The sequence below is a fragment of the Gopherus evgoodei genome, chromosome 9 (assembly GCF_007399415.2).
Source record: "Gopherus evgoodei ecotype Sinaloan lineage chromosome 9, rGopEvg1_v1.p, whole genome shotgun sequence".
NCBI classification, from domain to species: domain Eukaryota; kingdom Metazoa; phylum Chordata; order Testudines; family Testudinidae; genus Gopherus; species Gopherus evgoodei.
Genome location: NC_044330.1, coordinates 60,552,178 through 60,570,025, shown reverse-complemented (window position 1 = coordinate 60,570,025; position 17,848 = coordinate 60,552,178). Strand labels below are relative to the sequence as shown.

The 17,848-nt window shown below is 55.2% G+C and overlaps 1 protein-coding gene across 1 annotated transcript in view; it reads left to right on the top strand.

Moving 5' to 3' along the window:
* Positions 1 to 9,896: 9,896 nt before the first annotated feature.
* SHROOM4 (shroom family member 4) overlaps positions 9,897 to 17,848 on the top strand; it is a 68,526-nt gene continuing 60,574 nt past the window's right edge. Inside the window, exon 1 of the mRNA XM_030575294.1 lies at positions 9,897 to 10,082. Within this exon, the coding sequence (XP_030431154.1) occupies positions 9,945 to 10,082 (138 nt within the window). The 5' untranslated portion in view covers positions 9,897 to 9,944. The remainder of the gene's footprint in view (positions 10,083 to 17,848) is intronic.

Here is a 17,848-nt window from a genome sequence, read left to right as displayed (position 1 = left end):
GAAGGTTCCTGTGCGGGGCTCAGGACAGTGCTGCCCTATGGCCATCTCCATCCCACAGAAGCAGTTGAAGGGATTTCATCTTTTCCGTGGCGAAGGATCAGCAGAGAGGATCTGAGCCCTAATAATGCCAGCTCCTGAGGACTCCCCATCCTGGGAGTGGGAGAGAGGCGACTTTGGCAGAGCGTTGGGCAGGGAGACCCATTAGAATAACTGGGATGCTGCAAAGGGACATGGACAGAGCTGTGTGAGGATGCAAATCAGGGGGTTGTGGGATGGGATTGAGGGGCATTGACAGAGCTGTGGGGGAGCCCAGGGCTGAGAGAGGGATAGCAGGGGGCTGCAGGTTGAGATTGAGGGGAATTCACTGAGATGGGTTGGTGGAGCCCAGGCCCAGGATAGCAGGGGGCTGCATTTTGGGACTGAGGGGAATAGGGTGGGTGAGAGGGGATGGCAGGGGAGCCCAGGGCTGGGAGAGGGATAGCAGGGGGCTGCAGGTTGGGATTCAGGGAAATTGACTGAGCCTGGGGCAGGGGGAAGCCCCTGGCTATGGTAGGATGGCTGCTACGGGCCAGCACTGAGGTGAATCGGCAGAGCTATTTGGGGGAACTCATGCAGCCCCAACGTACTCGCTTGGGGACTGTACTGCCAGCCCCTCCCTCTCAGCAGGATTGCCTACTGCTCAGGGTACAAATGTTTAACAGAGGCAAAGCTTGCCCACAGGCTCTCCCTGTCCCTTGGGGTTACTGGCCACATTACCTGCCTCCTGCCATGTGCTGGCACTCACTGGCTGGAGCATGGCAAGGGCAGGGCAGCCATGCCATTCACCAAGGCAATCCCCTGGGGCTGAGCTGGGCCTTGTGGCTGGAAAGCGGCAGCACCTGGACTCTCTGGTGGGTTAATGATTAGTCTGGTCTCATGACCCGGGGAGGGCTCTGCAGGTGGCTGGCAGTTAATGGTGTGTGTGTATGTGACAGTGGTGCGAGTGGGGCCAAGGGTTCCATGTGGGAGCCCCTGGCCTCTCCTCTCCTGCTTGACAGGCAGTGGGGCAGGGAGCTGGGGGTGCTGTCACCCCTCGCTGGGCAGCACATAGTTATTAATTAGTGTCTAGGACCAACTGGGAGCAGTTATAAAACTGCCCTTGTTGTTGATCCTTTGCAAACCTGGGGAAAGTCCAACTCCCTAGGACGCAGGGGGATAATTAACAGAGCAGGCAGGACACATGCATCTCCCAGGAGCAGCATGGGGCTGGGAAGATGCTGAAGGTGCCAAGAATTTGCTCCCCTGGACAGTGGTGCCCTACAATACCCCAGAGGGTTTGGTGTCAGACAGTCAAGCCTTGGGCTCTGTGCTGTGGCCCCTGCCTGCTAGGCTGCATGCTCTGCTTTCCTTGAAGCAGGCTCCAGAGATTAGCGGGATGGGCAGGGAAACCAGAGCTTTGTGCCAGAGGCATCCCCAAGAAGGACCAGGAAAGGACCTCAGGGAGAGCTCAGAGCCCATGGCAAGAAGGATTCAACAACCCTACAGTAACAAACTCACCTTCCCGGGCAGCCCTATGGTGACAAACCTGCCTTCGCCTGCAGCCCTACAATAAGAAACCTGCCCCACAAAGCAGCCCTACAGTAACAAACCTGGCAACCCTACAATAATACGCCTGCCTTCCTCTGCAGCTCTACAGTAAGAAACCTGCCCCATGGAGCAGCCCTACAATAACACACCTGGCAACCCTACAATAATATGCCTGCCTTCCTCTGCAGCCCTATAGTAAGAAACCTGCCCCACGGAGCAGCCCTACATTAACACACCTGGCAACCCTACATTAACACACCGGCCCCATGAGGAGTCCTACAATAACAAACCTGCCTTCCCCTGCAGCCCTACAATAACAAACCTGCCTCATGAGCAGCCCTGAAATAACAAGCCTGACAGCCCTAGAATAAGAAACCTATCCCATGGAGCAGGCCTACAGTACCAAGCAAAGATGTACTTGTGCTGGGGGGGAAGCTGGTAAAGGAAGCCAATGTCAGTTTGCAGCTTCCTAAAGCCTCTGAACAGAAGAGTGATAAACAAGGCTTGCAGTGTATGGCAGACATTTTGATAAAGTGCATTCAAAAGCCCTCAGCTGAGCTAGAGAAGTGGGAACGGCGGGGGATGCAGCCAAATGATTCTCCCAGGCCATGCAGCTTTGAGATGGAACACAACGGCCATCCCCTGCCTGATGGAAAAGTTGCAGTCTGCCCCACTCCCGGCTTTGCGCCATCCTAGACCGCATGGTGCTCCCGTTCCAGAATTCCCTCTTGGGGCTGGCACTTCACATGCCACAATGCCATTTCGGAGCAACAAGAGCAGGCATCATCCCAGTGAGCTCCTCAAGCTGTGGAGTGGCATGGGGATACCCTGGGCCAGTGTTGCTTATCCATCCAATATACCCAGGGCTGGTGCTACCATTTAGGCAGCCTAGGCAATCGCCTAGGGCGCCAAAATAAATGGTGGGCGCCGTTTTGCCGGAGGGGGCGGCAGGCGGCTCTGGTGGAGCTGCCGTAGTGGTGCCTGCGGAGGGTCCGGTGCTCCATGGCTCTGGTGGAGCTGCCGCAGTGGTGCCTGTGGACGGTCGGCTGCTTGCGCGGCTCCGGTGGACCACCCGCAGGCACAACTGCGGCAGCTCCAGCAGAGCCACGGAGCACCGGACCCTCCGCAGGCACCACTGCGGCAGCTCCAGCAGAGCCGCGGGACCAGCGTGTGGGGCGGTGAAATTGCCGTCTGCCTAGGGCACTCAAACCCCTAGCGCTGGTCCCGAATATACCCCGGAAGGACATCTCCTTGGCCTCAGCATACAGATCTTCATGTATTGCTGCTGCAGGATGTATTGACTGCAGCTTGCAGATGCCTAAAAGTCTGGGCAGTTCCACATGGGTTCACTCCCGTGTGATTAGTTTGATATTTCCCATCAGTCGAGCCCTCCAGCTCTCTAATCAGTGTTCCACAGGATGCAACGTTCCGTTCCTTGCCATGGATGGATTTGAATGAGGAACCTCCTAAGTTAGCTCCCAGACCTTTATACAGACATGGGCAGCGAACAGAGACACAGGGACAGGTGTGAGTGCGCTTGCTGCTGATGTGCATTTGTCCAACTGGCACATCAGAGCTTGGCTAAGATGCCTTGAGATCCTGGGCTGCAGCCTGCTGGCGATGCACAGAAGCGAGATGTCTTGTGTCTCCAGTTGTCTTCAAAAGCACAGGGTGCACAATGTTGTCTCTGCAAGTGAGGGGAGAGGAACCCATTGTCTCTTTGTAAATGCAGCTGCAGACGGAACGTTTATCAGCTGGAAGCCAGTTGGTTTCAACACTGAGTATCTGAGAACTGCCACAATCCCTTGGGTTTCAAAGTGCTGTGCACAAAGGACTAACCTTTAATCTCTGGCCCTTGGTTCAAGCCTATCATGGGGCAAAGCAATCAAAGGCCTAGGAGGAAGAGTCAGCCAAGAGCAGAGATGGTGAAGGATGAAAAGATTCAGGACCATCACACAAGGAGTCCTGCGCCCAAGATAGTGAGCTGCACTGAAGTCAAGACTGTTCTTTGGAGGGCTAGGTCCTGAAATAAAGTCACCTTTATTCCTGAGCAGAGATCAGAGCCCGCTGCAGGAGCTGGGTGAGGTTTGCTTTGATGGCTGAGCTAATCTGTTCAGGGCTTGCAGTGTCTGTGGGTGGGGTGGGAAGGGCCCTGCAGTGGGCTGTCATCACCTGAGGGCAAGGCTGCCCAGAGGATTCAGGAGGCCTGGGGCAAAGCAATTTCGGGGGCCTCTTCCATAAAAAAAAGTTGCATTACTATAGAATACTATATTCTCATGGGGGCCCCTGTGGGGCCCAGGGCAAATTGCCCCACTTGCCTCCCTCCTCTGAGGGGCCCTGCTGAGGGAGCTGTGTTTAAGTTCTTCATTCACTGGCCACAGCCTTTGCCGAGCTGGGCTGATCACACTGCAGGACACAGGGCATCTGAGACATGAATGCAGCTATCTAAAAAGCCTGAGTTTCCTCCTGTCCCAAGGTGGACATGACATGTGTATGTGAGGTTGGAGCTGGACCTCATGACTGCTGTATGGTACTCGGCATGATGCAGTGGCTCTGTGCAGCTGTCTCTGCACCACACTTCCAGAGAATTATTAAACCTCTGACCCAGCCACAACTTCTGTGCACGACAGCACTGCATTACACTGGCCATTGTGTATGTGGAACTGCTCAGCTGTGTGTCATAGGCCCTATCCTGTTAGCACCCAAGGAGATTCTGCTCAGACTCAAGTGGCTGAGGCCTGTGTTTTTGGAGTTGGAGTGAGTGTTGTCTCCAGCAAGATACCAGCTGTCACAGCACAAAAACACCCATGAGATGCTGGGGCTGTAGACGAGTTATTTTAAAAACACAGCGGGAGCAGTAGGAATTGGGGAGGGGTAGAGGTGGGGAACTGGAGGGGTGGACAGGAGGCTCATGAGACAGAAAGACAGTAAGGGAGGCCAAGTCACTGAAGCAGCATAGCTCTCCTCCAGGCCCCTATGCTCAGCAAGCCTCCACTCCCATGCCCAGAAGACATGCAGGGCACTCATTTGAACAGACAGAAGCCTGTGGCCCAGAGGTCAGTGGCCCACACTATGCAGAATGACCCTCTGGCAGCTTCTGGTTTTTGTACAGCATTCTCCTCCAGCCAGAGGACACAAAGTAGCAGAATCTTTAGCCTCATCCCCGTCCTGTAGCTTTGCCATCCGTACCCTCCAAACAAACAGCATCCAACAGGGCAAAGCAACAACCGCAGTAGCTGGTCTGTCCATAAAGCCAGACACTATGGCGTCTGGGCAGCAGTTTGTCACTCTGAGGACGTAAACACTGTAGCCCGAACAAGCTCCAGATGGGACAACCTGCAGCAGCTCATCAGATGTCCCCCAGGTGCGACACTGCTGGATCCATGTCCTGGCCTTTGCCCTGCTCATCAATGGGACTGGCCCCTGTTACCTGAGAGCTGCGGTCTCTCCCTCCGCAGCCATGACCCCTCTGCTTCACTGGGCTGCCAAAATTGTCAGGGAGGCCCAGGAGAGCGGAGACAGGGTGTGCACAGGAGCCTGACCTACACCCCCGAACTCCCTGTCACTAGAAAAGAATTGTGCTTGGCCTTCTTGTGGGTAAATATGCAGCTATGGAGAACACCCCTGCCACTCCTCTCATGAGCATGGCCTAGGCACCTTCTACAGGCCTGAGCCTAGCAGGCCCAGCTGCACCTGACTGGGTCAGCGTGGGGGCCCCTCCCCGCTGGGTCTCTGAACCTCCTGCTGGGAGTTAACCCCACACACTGCTGGTTAGCTGGCTGGGGCCCCCCTCCTAGGGGCCATGTTCGTGTGAAAGGCATTAGCCATCTGACGGCAACACCATGCAGTGGGGCAGGACCAGGATAAAGAATCTGTGTCTTGGTGTAACTGCAGAAGCTGTAGGGAATGATCAGACTAGCCAGGAAACCTGGGCTGGCAGGTCGCTCTGTGAAAAGCATCCTGGGGTCTGGAATTACCATACCTGGACAGGTTGTGATTTTGGTATCCCCGGACAGCCAGCCTCTCCCAGCAGTGGGCTGGGTGGTGGGTTCAGGCCTGACTCAGAGGGAGGAGCACCCTGCTGAGTCACTCACACCATGTCCTGCAGCAGCTGGGGATTTCCCAGTGGCCTCCTGTCCCAGCACTAAACAGTCCTGGTATTGCATAATTAGCGAGAGCTAACAGCGAGACACCCCAAGGCAGCAGGACTGCAGGACCAGATTCGTTTTCCCCTGTGGTCTCCCACACACGGGCATGCATTCCTCTCAGCCTGACGTCTGACACGTCAACCCAAGAAACGTCAGAAGAGAAACATGGTTTCATCACTTCCCCATGGTTTGGCCGAGATCATGAGAACCAGACAGGCCTGAGTGTTAATGACAATGCAGTGACCTGACCAGGGGCACTAGGGGAGACAACAGCACCCACTAGCCAGTAGGGGGCACTCTGTGTATCCATGCACACCCATCTACCCTGAAGATGGGGAACACAGAAATGGGCCACATGAGGCTGGGCCCCTTTTTGCATGGGGAGAGGTTTTCAAAACCTTGGCCTATTTAATCTGGAAAGGAAATGAGTAAGAGCAACAAGCAGGGGGCAGGACTTTGGCTCTGCTACTGATTCACTGTGTGGCTTGAGCATTGCTCTGTGCCTCAGTTTCCTCATTTAGAAAATGGGGATAATGACACTGACCTCCCGCATATGAGTGCTGTGAGGATAAACGAACTAATGTCTGGGCTGTGCTCTGAGATGCTCTGTTGAGAGGGCTGAGAGAAAGACAAAGGATTATTATTTATGAATGAAGTCTGAGAGAACCATATATGCACTAATAAATGGCACAGCAAATGCGAGCTGAGTGCTGCTATTTACCCTCATCCCACAATGTACAAAGGGGCAGCTGGCAAAATGAAAAGGTGACAGTGGATTAGAATCAAAGAAATCCTAGAATCAGAGAGGAAATACTGGTAGAATTCACCTGTGGAATCTGCTGCTGCTGGATAGTACCACATTCCACTTGAGACCTTGCCAGACAGATATGATTTACCTGGGCAGTGTTCATATGCTATGGGCACTAGAGCAACCCCTGAGATAGACAGTGATTGATTAGGGTCCAAATCCTTTGCTGGTGAAACTCCATTGACCTCAATTATATTACACCAGCAGAGAATTTGGCCGTAGACATTGATCTGGTATTAATCCTCATGCTTCAGGCTTAAGCCAGTCTGTGTGAGACTAGGATAAGACCTACTGTCAGGGGCAGATCTGCTACCAGAGGGCTCTCATCTCTAACATAGAGGGCAGATTATCCCACATATGCTACTGTAGGGGGCTCATACCTTCCTCTGAGGCATCTGGTACCAGCCACTGTAGATACTGGGCCAGATGACCCTTGGGTCTGATCCAGCCTGGCAATTCCTATATTCCTGTGAATGAGAGCAGCACCTTGCTAGGACAACCGTTACAAAAGTTCTCAATTTTCATGCTTCTGGGTATGCCCTAATCCTCTGATGGGCTCAGGAAGGAATTTTGACCCCGAAGATTTATCACAGGCTTTTCCGGCTTCTGCTAAGGGCCTAGCATTTGCCACTGTCAGAGCCAAGAGATGGAGATGGACCTTCAGTGCATCCAATACATCATTGGTCATGTTCCTGTGCTAGTGCACAGCATGGTGAGTTGGCACTCTATGCTCCAGCGGTGTGATCTGTCAGCTGGAGGGTGTGGCTTGATCCCAATTCACCTAGGGCATGTGCTGGGACCTGCTCCATCCTATCCCTGTGGCTTTCAGCCCACGAGTGGCTCCACAGAGCTGCTCTTCCCCTGCTGGCATGTGGGTCTCAGTGAGGTAAGGGCAGAGACCTGTCAGATGCTTTCAGTTGGCCAACCCCCTGCTAATGTGACCACGAAGGATGCACGCAGGTGGATCAACCACGTCAGAGGGACTGGAAGTAAATACTTCTGGGGTGGGCGTGGAGTGTGCTCAAGCTGGTGATGTCTCCCTTTTGCCCGGATCCTCCTGGGTATTGAACTGAAGTGAGGAGCAGATGTGCCCCTGAATGTGCCACCTTGAAAACATTACTGTGCAGGATGATGTCCCCCAGCACTTTCCCTACTCCCCCCATCTCCCTCTGCCTTTGAGAAAGGGTACGGCCACTGTGGGAGCTTTCCTGCCTGCCAGTCACTCAGGCCTGAAGCCAAAGCAGAGCCACGTGCTAGGATCCCATGCTCAGCAGGCACTCTGGGGAGAGGGAGATGATTGCTGGCTTGAGGGGTTCCCCCGCACTCCACCCCAGGGAAGGGCCCAGCACATCCCCAGAGAGCCCAGCTGGAGATGCTCAGGCCCGTGCCCATGGCAGCTTTGCTAGTGTGTGGCTCACCCCTCTGGCTCCTTTGCAGCCTGTTGCCCAGGGCAAAGTGGATTCACTCCACCTCAGGAGGAAGGATGGAAAGTTTTCAGGCTGCTCCAGCTGCCCTGACAGCCCCAGGATGAGGCAATTGCTTGGTGTGTCCTGAGAGTGACTCCAGGCAGGGCTGAAGTGAAGCACTGTGCAGCCAGCAGCAGAGAGTTAAACCGCAGGGGAGCAACCCAGTGGTTTTCAAGGTGGCCTGTTCAGGGGCACATCTGATCCTAGCTCACAAAAATGATAAACTTAATTGAAAAGAAATTGCAGAAAGGCCAGGCAACAGGTCCTGGTAACTATGGCAACAGCATAGAGTCATTAGCCCCTGAGGCAGCACTAATGTTAGAGAGGAAGGATGGTCCAGTGGTTAGAGCCCTTGTCTGTGAGTTGAGTGACCTGGGATCAGCTCCGTGCTGTCACAGGCAGCCGGTGTGCCTGTGGGCTAATTGCCTAGCTCTACAATGGAGACAATGGCCCGGCTTCACTTCACAGGGATGTGGGAGAATGAATCCTTGGCAGTAGGGAGGGCAGGTACTATGCGAATTGGGGCTGGGTAGGTAAGCAGCTAATTTATGCTGGCTGGCCCAGGATCAGAGGAGCATGAAGGAGGTTTGGTGCAGCATGGCCTGTCTAGGGGATCTGGGCAGCTTTATTTCCTTCTCCAGTCAGGATTTGTTTTTGAAACTCACCAATTAAAAGTTGACCAAGAAGCAAAAATACCCAGCATTACCAGGTAAGGGCCATGTTTAGAATACCACAGCAGAAAGGTAGCCTGCAGACGAGGTGTTGCCTCTTTCAGCTGGTTCTGTTTCACTCCGTGCTCATGGCCAGCTGGGACATGCGCATGCAGGACATTCTGAGCAAGACAGTGAACATGCCATTGTAAAACCATATGAGCGGCCAGCCTGGCAGCTGGGACTGAGTCATTATTTGCATTCCAGTAGCACTTAGACTAGACCTCAATCAGGGTGAGGGCTCCATTGTGTAAGGCACTGCAGACATGTGGGGAGGAATCTTGGCCCCATCAAAGCTCTCCCTGGGGCCAGGATGTCACTCCTGGCCAGAGACAGGCGCTGCCTTGCAGTATTTGCAATCTAATGAGAAGGGGGGAGGGAAAACAGGGCACAGAGAGGTGATATTGCTTACCCAACGACACACAGCAAGTCAGTGGCAGAGTCAGGATTAGCCAGCCCCAAGTCTCTTGAGTCCCTTCTGCCCCTGCCTGCCCTAGTCACTGAACAATGACTGAGCCTGCTTCCCAGAGGTGGAGACTGGACTGTATATGAAGCGGAGATTGGTTTTCCAAGCACATAGCTGCAGGCGTTTCTATATATCTATACACATATATCACCATGGGGGTACACAGTCACCTGTCAAACTTCTACTCACCTGGAGGCAGCATTATAGGTGCGTGCCACGTGCCCCTGAGATGCAGGCTCTCTCCTTGGAGGCTGGGTGCAGCCCATGGGGCACTGGAGAGGGCCAGGAATTGTTCTGAGGAGTGAATAAAATATCAGTGGCTTTCTGGTTATGGCCAGTTCTCCTGAGAAAGGCAGGACAGGGGGATTAGGCATGTTTCATGAGCTGTGCAAGGCTGATTTTTACACACACACACATACATCCTGCAGTATACATCCCTAGACAGCCGTACCCACACAGATCAGTGTGAATAAGGAGGTACCCACGTGCCCAGGTACATATAGCCACATGCACACATGGCCATGCACTCACACACATCACACGTGTGCTAAAGCTCCCTATGTAAATACACCCCAGTCCACGCCCGCAAGCGGAAAGTGTGTAACAGTGAGGCCGGGGCCAGCCCCGCGCCCCACCCCGGCCGCGCCTCATTGGCCGGCCCCCGGGGCTGCCCCAGCCCCCGCTCGGCCCCCGACTCCGTCACGCTGCTGGCTGCTCCGTGTCATTTCCTCCTCCTGCCGCTGGAGCCCGGGCTGGCCGAGGGATGTGGCGCTAGCGGCCATGGAGCCGCCGGAGGAGCGCACCGAGAGCCGGCTGGTCTCCTTCCAGTACGTGCACGTGCAGCTGCAGGGGGGCGCGCCCTGGGGCTTCACCCTCAAGGGGGGGCTGGAGCACGGGGAGCCCCTCATCGTCTCCAAGGTAAGAGGCAGCCGGGTGTGGCCGGCAGGGGGCGCTCTGAGCCCGAGAGGCGCCGGGGCGGCCTTGTCCCGCTGCAGGGAGCCGGGGCGGGCGGCGGGCCGCGCCTGCTGGAAACTTTTGTCTGAGAGGCGGAAAAGCGGCTCTGCAGCAACCCTGGGGCGGGGGCTCCCGCCGCGAGGGGCTGGGAGCTGGTTGCGCCGGGAGCCGCGGTCCCTGCCCCGCTTTGTTGGCCGGGGCGCCCTGGGCGCACCGGGAGCGCGGGCTGTAGCGGGGCCGGGCTCCAGGCGGGGGGGAGCAGGGAGCTTGGCCGGGGCTGGGGATATGAACACGCGGGGTCGCCCTGCAGAGCTGGGCGCCGGGAGGAGGCTCGGGACGGGAGTGGCCCCCGGGACAATCAGACAGGCCGGGGAAGGAGGGAAGCGGCCCCGGAGGCGGGTCTGCAGGTAGCTGGGGCTGGGGGCGGGGGAGGCTAGTGGCTGCTCCGCACTTGATGCAGCGTTGGTGGCGCGGGGAGCAGGCCAGTCCGAGCGCCCAGGGAGGCGCTGTACGGCAGGCAGGAGCCCCCGGCGCTGGGGTGGGCCAGGCGGACCCTCTGCCCCCCCCCCCCGCTGGCTCTGTGCTCTGGGGGAGCGGGGAAGAGACTCATCACCCACCCTTCCGAAGCCGTGCCCGGCTTCCCATCCCCCTGGGCTGGCTGTGGCAGCCCCGAGCCAGGATGCGGGCGAGCTGAGAGTGGAGGGGCGGCCGCATAGGAGAGCTGTGCCAGGGGCTGTGCAGAGCAGGGTGGGCTGGGCTGGCCGCAGGGCTAGGGACACTGGGGTTGGAGGAAGGCTTCCTGGGGTTGAGTGGCACCGGGCTGCGCTTCACTCCCTGTTAACGGGGCAAAAAAATTCAAAACCCAAAGTGTTCTGTCCTTTCGGAGCCTCTGGGGGAAGAAGGGAGCAGGAGCTGGGGTGGGTGCCCTGAAGATCCAGGTCTAAGCTCCTGTCAAGGCCAGAATGTGGGTGAGCGACAGATTTTAAAACAAGCTTCGCTGGGAACAGTGTGTGTCTGGCACGGGAGGAGGAAAAGCTAAGAGAGACTAATCCCTCCTCTCCGTCCTGTGCGAGCCATTGCGAGGCATGGAGATGGTTGCCAGTAGCTGTCTCACATGCAGGCTGCTGTCTAGCTCCCTGGGGCTTAGACAGTTTACCAGAGGCAAGGGTGAAGAGCACAGGAGTGGATGCAGAAGGCCGCGGTGGAGTGGATGGGACTGCTCCCCGCCACCCATGCCTAGGAATCAGGAACTCATCTCTGCTTGTTGCGTCGGGGCTTTGTCCGTTGATGAGTCCCTCTGGCTAGTCAGTGTTTGAAGCTGAGCTGCTTTAGCTGCTGAAGTGGAGAAGGGACTTTTTCTCTTTTCCTCCTCTAGATCTTAGCTGCTTGGAGGGAATAGGGGTCTCTTGTTACTCACCCCCCTCACCATTATTGTGGGTCCTCCTCTCCATGTGCCTAACTTCTGATTCTGAAAAAGATTTGGGGGTGTGGTGGATAATCAGCTGAATGTGAGTTGCCAGTGTGATGCTGTGGCTAAAAGACCTATTGTGATCCTTGGATGCATAAACAGGGGAATCTCAATTAGGAGCAGAGAGGTTATTGCACCCCTGTATTTGGCATTGGTGCACCCCCTTCTGGTGCCTGCAATTCCAGTTAAAATAGAGAGGGATCAGAGATTAGAAAAGGATTAAAAAACCTGCCTTGTAGAGAAGAGATGCAAGGCGCTTGATCAAGGTAGCTTAACAAAGAAGGTTAAGGGGGGAGCTGATCACAGTCTAAGGCCACGTCCACACTACAGAGTAAAATAGAAATTAATAAAATTGATTTTATAAAACAGATTTTATAAAATCGATTTTATGCGTCCACACTAGGGCACATTACTTCGGTGGTGTGCGTCCATGGTCCCAGGCTACCATCGATTTCCGGAGCGGTGCACTCTGGGTAGCTCAGTAAAAGAATGGGACCAATAACTTCAATTTCCGTCCACACTAACCCTAAATCGATTTAGTAATATCGATTTTAGGGTTACTCCTTTCGTTTAGCTGGAGTACAGAAATCGATTTTAAAACCCCTTAAAATCAATTTTAAGTGCCTTGTAGTGTGGACGGGTACAGCGTAGTGTGGACCTGGCCTAAAGGTACTTACATGGGGCATGATTACTTAATAAGGGGCTTTTCAGTCTCGCAGAGGAAAGTCTAACACAGGGGTCAGCAACCTTTCAGAAGTGCTGTGCCGAGTCTTCATTTATTCTCTCATTTAAGGTTTCGCGTGCCAGTAATACATTTTAATGTTTTTAGAAGATCTCTTTCTATAAATCTATAATATATAACTACTGTTGTATATAAATTAAATAAGGTTTTTAAAATGTTTAAGAAGCTTCATTTAAAATAAAATTAAAATGCAGAGCCCCCCGGATCGGTGGCCAGGACCCGGACAGTGTGAGTGCCACTGAAAATCAGCTCGCATGCTGCCTTCGGCATGTGTTCCATAGGTTGCCTAGCACTGATCTAACATGATTGTAAGTTGTTATGGTCTGTAAGTTGAGCCTAGAGAAATCCAGACTGGAAATAAGGTGTAATTTTGTAACGAGGAAAGTGATTGTTCCACTGGTTAATGTACCAAGTGTTGTGGTGGATTCTCCATCCCTGACAAGTTTTAAATCAAGACTAGGTGTGTTCCTAAGAGATTTGCTCTAGGGATTATGACAAGGAATTCTCTGGCTTGTCTTACACACAGACTTGATGATCACAGTGGTCCCTTCAGGCCTTCGAATGGATAAACTCCATTACGCCTTACCCAACCAGCTGCCTCAGGGTAACATTGATCATCCCAGGTGGCTGTGAACAGCAGCAGTGAAACTGACCAACATCTTGTTAACATCACTGCAAATGTGGCAAAGCCATGAGGTGCTGCAGAAGCAATGGGGCTGTTTGCAGACTCAGGAAGATAGCACTGCATCCGGTTCTGCTCAGCTCTGCTCATATGTGAAATGGGGCTTTGGCTATCAGGCCTGCAGCTTTATTTGTTTATTTTTTTAAAGGAAAGTTTAGATTTAGGAATCTGGTCCCGTGGTTCCTCAACATTAGTTCCTTGCAGATTGTAATGAGAAGCTGCCTCTGATCAGAGTGGAAACTTACGTAAAGGGTGCTGAAAGAGAGGTTAAATAAACCCCGAATGCTGCTCCTGGAGCGGTGGGCACATGACTATGTTAATTCTGCATTCAGGGCTGGGCTAGCTTTTCCCCCTTGCAGTGGAAATAGCCAAACCTACCAATAACCGTTCCAGCTGGCTGAAACTTGAGCTTTCTTTATTACTATTTTAAAATGCATAAGGCTATAGTGCAGGTCAGGCTGTTTAAGTGCAGCGCCCCGGGGATGCGAAAGAGAGCAGGGTGAATAGGTCCACCCGGTGGCCGCGCTGTCTAGAATGCATGTATCAGGGGTCTCTAGGCTGCTGGATCTGAGGAAGATGCGGGCACGCAGGAGTGGGAGTTGAGAACAAAGGGACAGAGGAGGCTACAGGGATTGATCTGGGAGTTGGGGTGGAAAATGCCCCAGTGTGAATGTCGAGCTCCCTAAGTGCCTCCTAAGCTGGGTTGGCAGTGACAGGAAGCTGAACGTGGACAAGCATCTGAAAAGTGAAATCCCCAAGGAGGTTAGGTGACTGGTCTGGGCTAGAGGGTGTGACGGGGGAATGGCACAAAGCTGAAAAAAGGGAACAGTTTCGCTGGGTCTCAGGAAAACATTGTTACCCGAGAGATCTGTTAGACAGTGGTCTGGCCTCTCCCCAGGAGTTACCCCTTCCTCTTGCCCCAGGTTAAGGCTAACAGTGTGGTCCTCCTGGCCTGTGTGTGGGGTAGAGAAGGAGCTTGCCCCTGCTCTCGGCTGCCTAAGGTGGTGGTGCCAGGGGGCAGTCTGGCAGGATTTTGGCACACACTGAAATGCCTGGGACCCGTGAGCAGGGCTGGGATTGGGGAGGAGGCCACAGTGGTTCTGAATATCAAACCATTCCGGTTCACGGTGGGCTGCGCTGAGCCGTGTCGTCACTGCTCTTACCCTCATCCTTGTGGGAGCCGTCCTAATGAAACAGGACAATGTCCAGCCAGCCACATTGTCTGCATGCCTCGCAGCTCCGGGGAAGGGCAAGAGCTTCCATCGTGCACTTAGTCAGGGAAGCATCCTCTCAGATGGGGAAATGTCCCCTGGTGCTGCCTCTGGGAGCTGAAGTGGGGCAAGAAACATCCCTGCTGACTGTGTTGCGGCCCCTCCACGCCAGCTGCTGGCTATGTTAACAGTCCATTACCTGCAGGCCATGTTAAACTCCTCTGGGTGGTACAGCATTCCTGCAGGCATGGATGGGCCCCAGGCTCCAGGCAGCTGCTGCCTGTTCTCCAGCAGCCTTGGCCCTTGCTTCTCGCTGGCTGTGTTTGCTGCCCTGGGTGTGACAGCAGCTGTCCTTGCCAGCGGCCTTGCAAAGGGGACTTCCTCAGGTGGGGTCCCCCACAGCTAACAACTGGATTGAGTGCGTTCAGCTCTGACTGGAAGTGCACTGTGAAATTAATGTAGTGTGGGGCCCAGGGTGAGCTCTGCGGGCTCGGGATTCTGCTGGGTTTTCATCCTGTGGGCCAGTTCCCCAGACCTGCACTTCCAGTGTTTGACCACTGAGAAGATCCGAGCTCTGAGCCCCAATCCATGGAGTACAGGATCATGGGCCCTTTCTTCAGAGCCTCACTGGTGACGAAGTGGCTTGCCCTGTAGTTCTCGCATGTCTGTATTGCAGACCCAAGGGTTGCTAGCCAGTTCCCTGGCAGGTACAGGCAGCATGGGGCTTGAATTGCTAAGGGGCTCATTGTCCTGTGAGGCTCCCAGAACTTGAAGGGGTCCTGTGGACAGGACTGGGAGAAAATCACATGGGTGCCTGCAGGTCTTGGGGAGCCATGGGCTTGTTGTAGGACTCTGGGTTTCTTAGGGTCCTTCCAAAGCCAGACCGTTCTTCTCCCCCTGGGACCTATGGGGTCTGAAATTTTTGCAGGAGCCCAGCTCCTGCCCTCCCCATGGCTGTGCTGAGCAGCGGGGCATTGCCCTCTCTTTGAGCTCCCAAGGCAGGGGGCAGTGGGAACACAAGAGTGACTGGCAGTAGTGAGGGCCAGGGCAGCTCCTCAGAGCCCCTGCAGATGTTGGTAGTGCTGTAGTGGGAGGAGGCTGCTCATGTTCGCATGGGGGTGATCCAGGGCTCCTGTGCCAGTATGCTGCTGCTGCACCCCTCCACCCCTGCTCCTGGTGTGACAGAGATTGCTGTCCCCGCCCCCCACCAGCTCCGTGGCCCTCTCCCCTGGCAGCGTGGCTGTGGTCTGTAACCCAGCTGCAGGCTCCCTAGCTGTGCGAGGTTAACCAGAGCCAGTGTGATATCCCCCTACGCTGGCTGGGTGAGCGATCAGCATTGACTGCCAGAGGAGCCTCTCCCAGCTGCCTCTGGCTCCAGTTACACTTTCCCTCCGTCTTGCTGGTAATGAGAGCCAGAGGCCTCCAGGGAGGAAGGAAGTTTGCAGGCCGAGGTGTGTGTGTGATCTCGGCATGCAGGCAACTCAGGTCTGAATTCAGTACCTGCCCTGCCACAGGCTTAGCCTGGACGCACTGTGGCGACTGGGACCCATCTCCTCCCCTGGGAAGCTGTTGCCTCATTCAGAGGAGCTGCTCTGGGCTCAGGTGGGGTGTGTTGCCCTGGGGTCTCCTGACTGCCAGAGCAGGATGCATCCTCCGCGTCTCCCCTGAGCCATGCTGCGGGATGAACTGACAGCTGTGATGGGCTGGCAGTTGGCCCAGGATCTTGGCCCTGTGGGCACGGGCAGTGCTCTGGGCTGATGTGCTGGCAGCATGTCCTGCACAGATGCTGCTCCCTCTAGGATAGTTGCTGGAGAAGAACCCTGGGCATGTTGGCTGCTTGTGCTGATCATCTCAGCTGGTGATTGCCTCCTTCTCAGCTCACCCCAGTTAGAAGCAGGGCCCTTGAGTCCAGTTCCAGGGGTCTCTTGGCTCCAGCATGCTTACATCTGTCACTGTTTATCTAGGCTGTGTCCTGGCCCTGTGACTCCAAACAGATATATCTCTGCTGGTGCCCCTCAGACCCAACCTGCAGCCCCTGTTATCCCAGCCTTGGGCTTCCCCCCCAGCTCTGCTGGTGCCCCTCAATCCTGACATTCAGCCTCCCAGGCGTTTCCTGTGCACAGGCTGCCGTTCATTTCAAACTGTTTGTCTTTGTGCTGTGGACAAATCTCATTATTATTTGTAACCTGGGAACAGCGCCTGAGCAGGAGATGGAAGGTCAGTGCAGGAAACCTCTGCCCTACCTAGAGCCTGGTTGTTCTTGCTGCGCGTGGCTTAGTGCTAGTGAACAAAGGGCGCTTGTAACAGCACTGTGTATTCGGTGCAGAATTCCCTCCAGGCACCCTGGCTCCCCACCCACCCCCATCAGGCTGTGCAGAGCTGTCGGGTGGCACTGGCCTGGCTCCTGCTCTTTGTGAATACTGGACAGAGGTGATATCTCTTCACACTGCTCTGGAGGAGGAACTCCCCAGCATTCCTAACGCACCCTCTTGCAGGGGGCTACGGGACCCTCTGGTACAGAGAAGGGGCATGTGGCCATAGGTACTTCGGCAACAGCCCTAGGCAGGTTGGGGGATTGGGAAGCAGTGGGAGGTGGTGGGGTCAGGCTGCATTTGTCCAGCAGCAGGGGTACTGTCTATGGTCTGTCATTGCAGTATCTGAGCACCTGGCAGCCACTAGTGAGTCCCCCCAACACTGCTGTGCATGTGCCCTTTGTTCCAGGTGGGAAACTGAGGCACAGAGTGGCGAAGTGACCTCTCAGGAAGTCTGTGTGTGGCTGAGCCAGGGACTGAACTCAGATCCCTTGTGGCCCAGCCCTGAGATGGTCTCTTCATTCTAAAAGGGGTTGTGGTGGACGGTGCAAACCCCGGGCTCGGGGTCAGCACCTTCCATCCCAGTGTCAGGACTGTCTGTCTGTCTTCTGGGCCCTGCTTGCCTGGCATGGGACCTCCATTATTAAATGAGTCCCCTGAGAAGAGCCGAAGGTGGCCTATGAGTGGCCTATGGCTAGTGTAACCCCAGGTGCTCTGCTCCATCAGTGCAGGCTGTCCTGTCCGTAGGAGCCTTGGGCAGCTCTGCTGGGCTGGTGCTGGTCCTCTGTGATGCTGGGGGCTTAGCCCTCTCCCAGGCTTGTCCCTTGCCCAGCGTTCAGCCCTGGTGTAGAGCTGGTGGCCTTCGTCGTGTCTGCGAGGAAGTGCCGCACTGCGGGCTGAAAAGATCTGGTTCCTTTGTGGCTCTCTGCTAGTGTGGGGCCCTCCAGAGCAGCTTAGGGCTTTGGTGGAACTGCTACCTCCTGGCAGCTCCCTGGGCAGAGTCGGCTCTCACTCCCTGTGGCGGGGCTGGAGCTGGGCATAGATCCTAGCTGTCTCCACTGTGTTCTGTGCTGCGTGCCCAGCGCTGTCCCACTTCTGCCCAGCCGTGGCTCTTTGCACCCCTGTTGGTGGAGAGTTGGTCCTGGGGGTGCTGGCACACAGGAGTCTGTGCTGGGGAGCACTGAGTGGCTGCAATGATGCTGGTCTCATGCCATGTCTGCCTGTGCCACTTCCCCTGGTGCTGGGGTCGTGGGGGTGGGGGGAGATGGGGAGGCCAAACTGAAGGCCAGAGCTGTGCTGGCTGGGAGTGATTTCA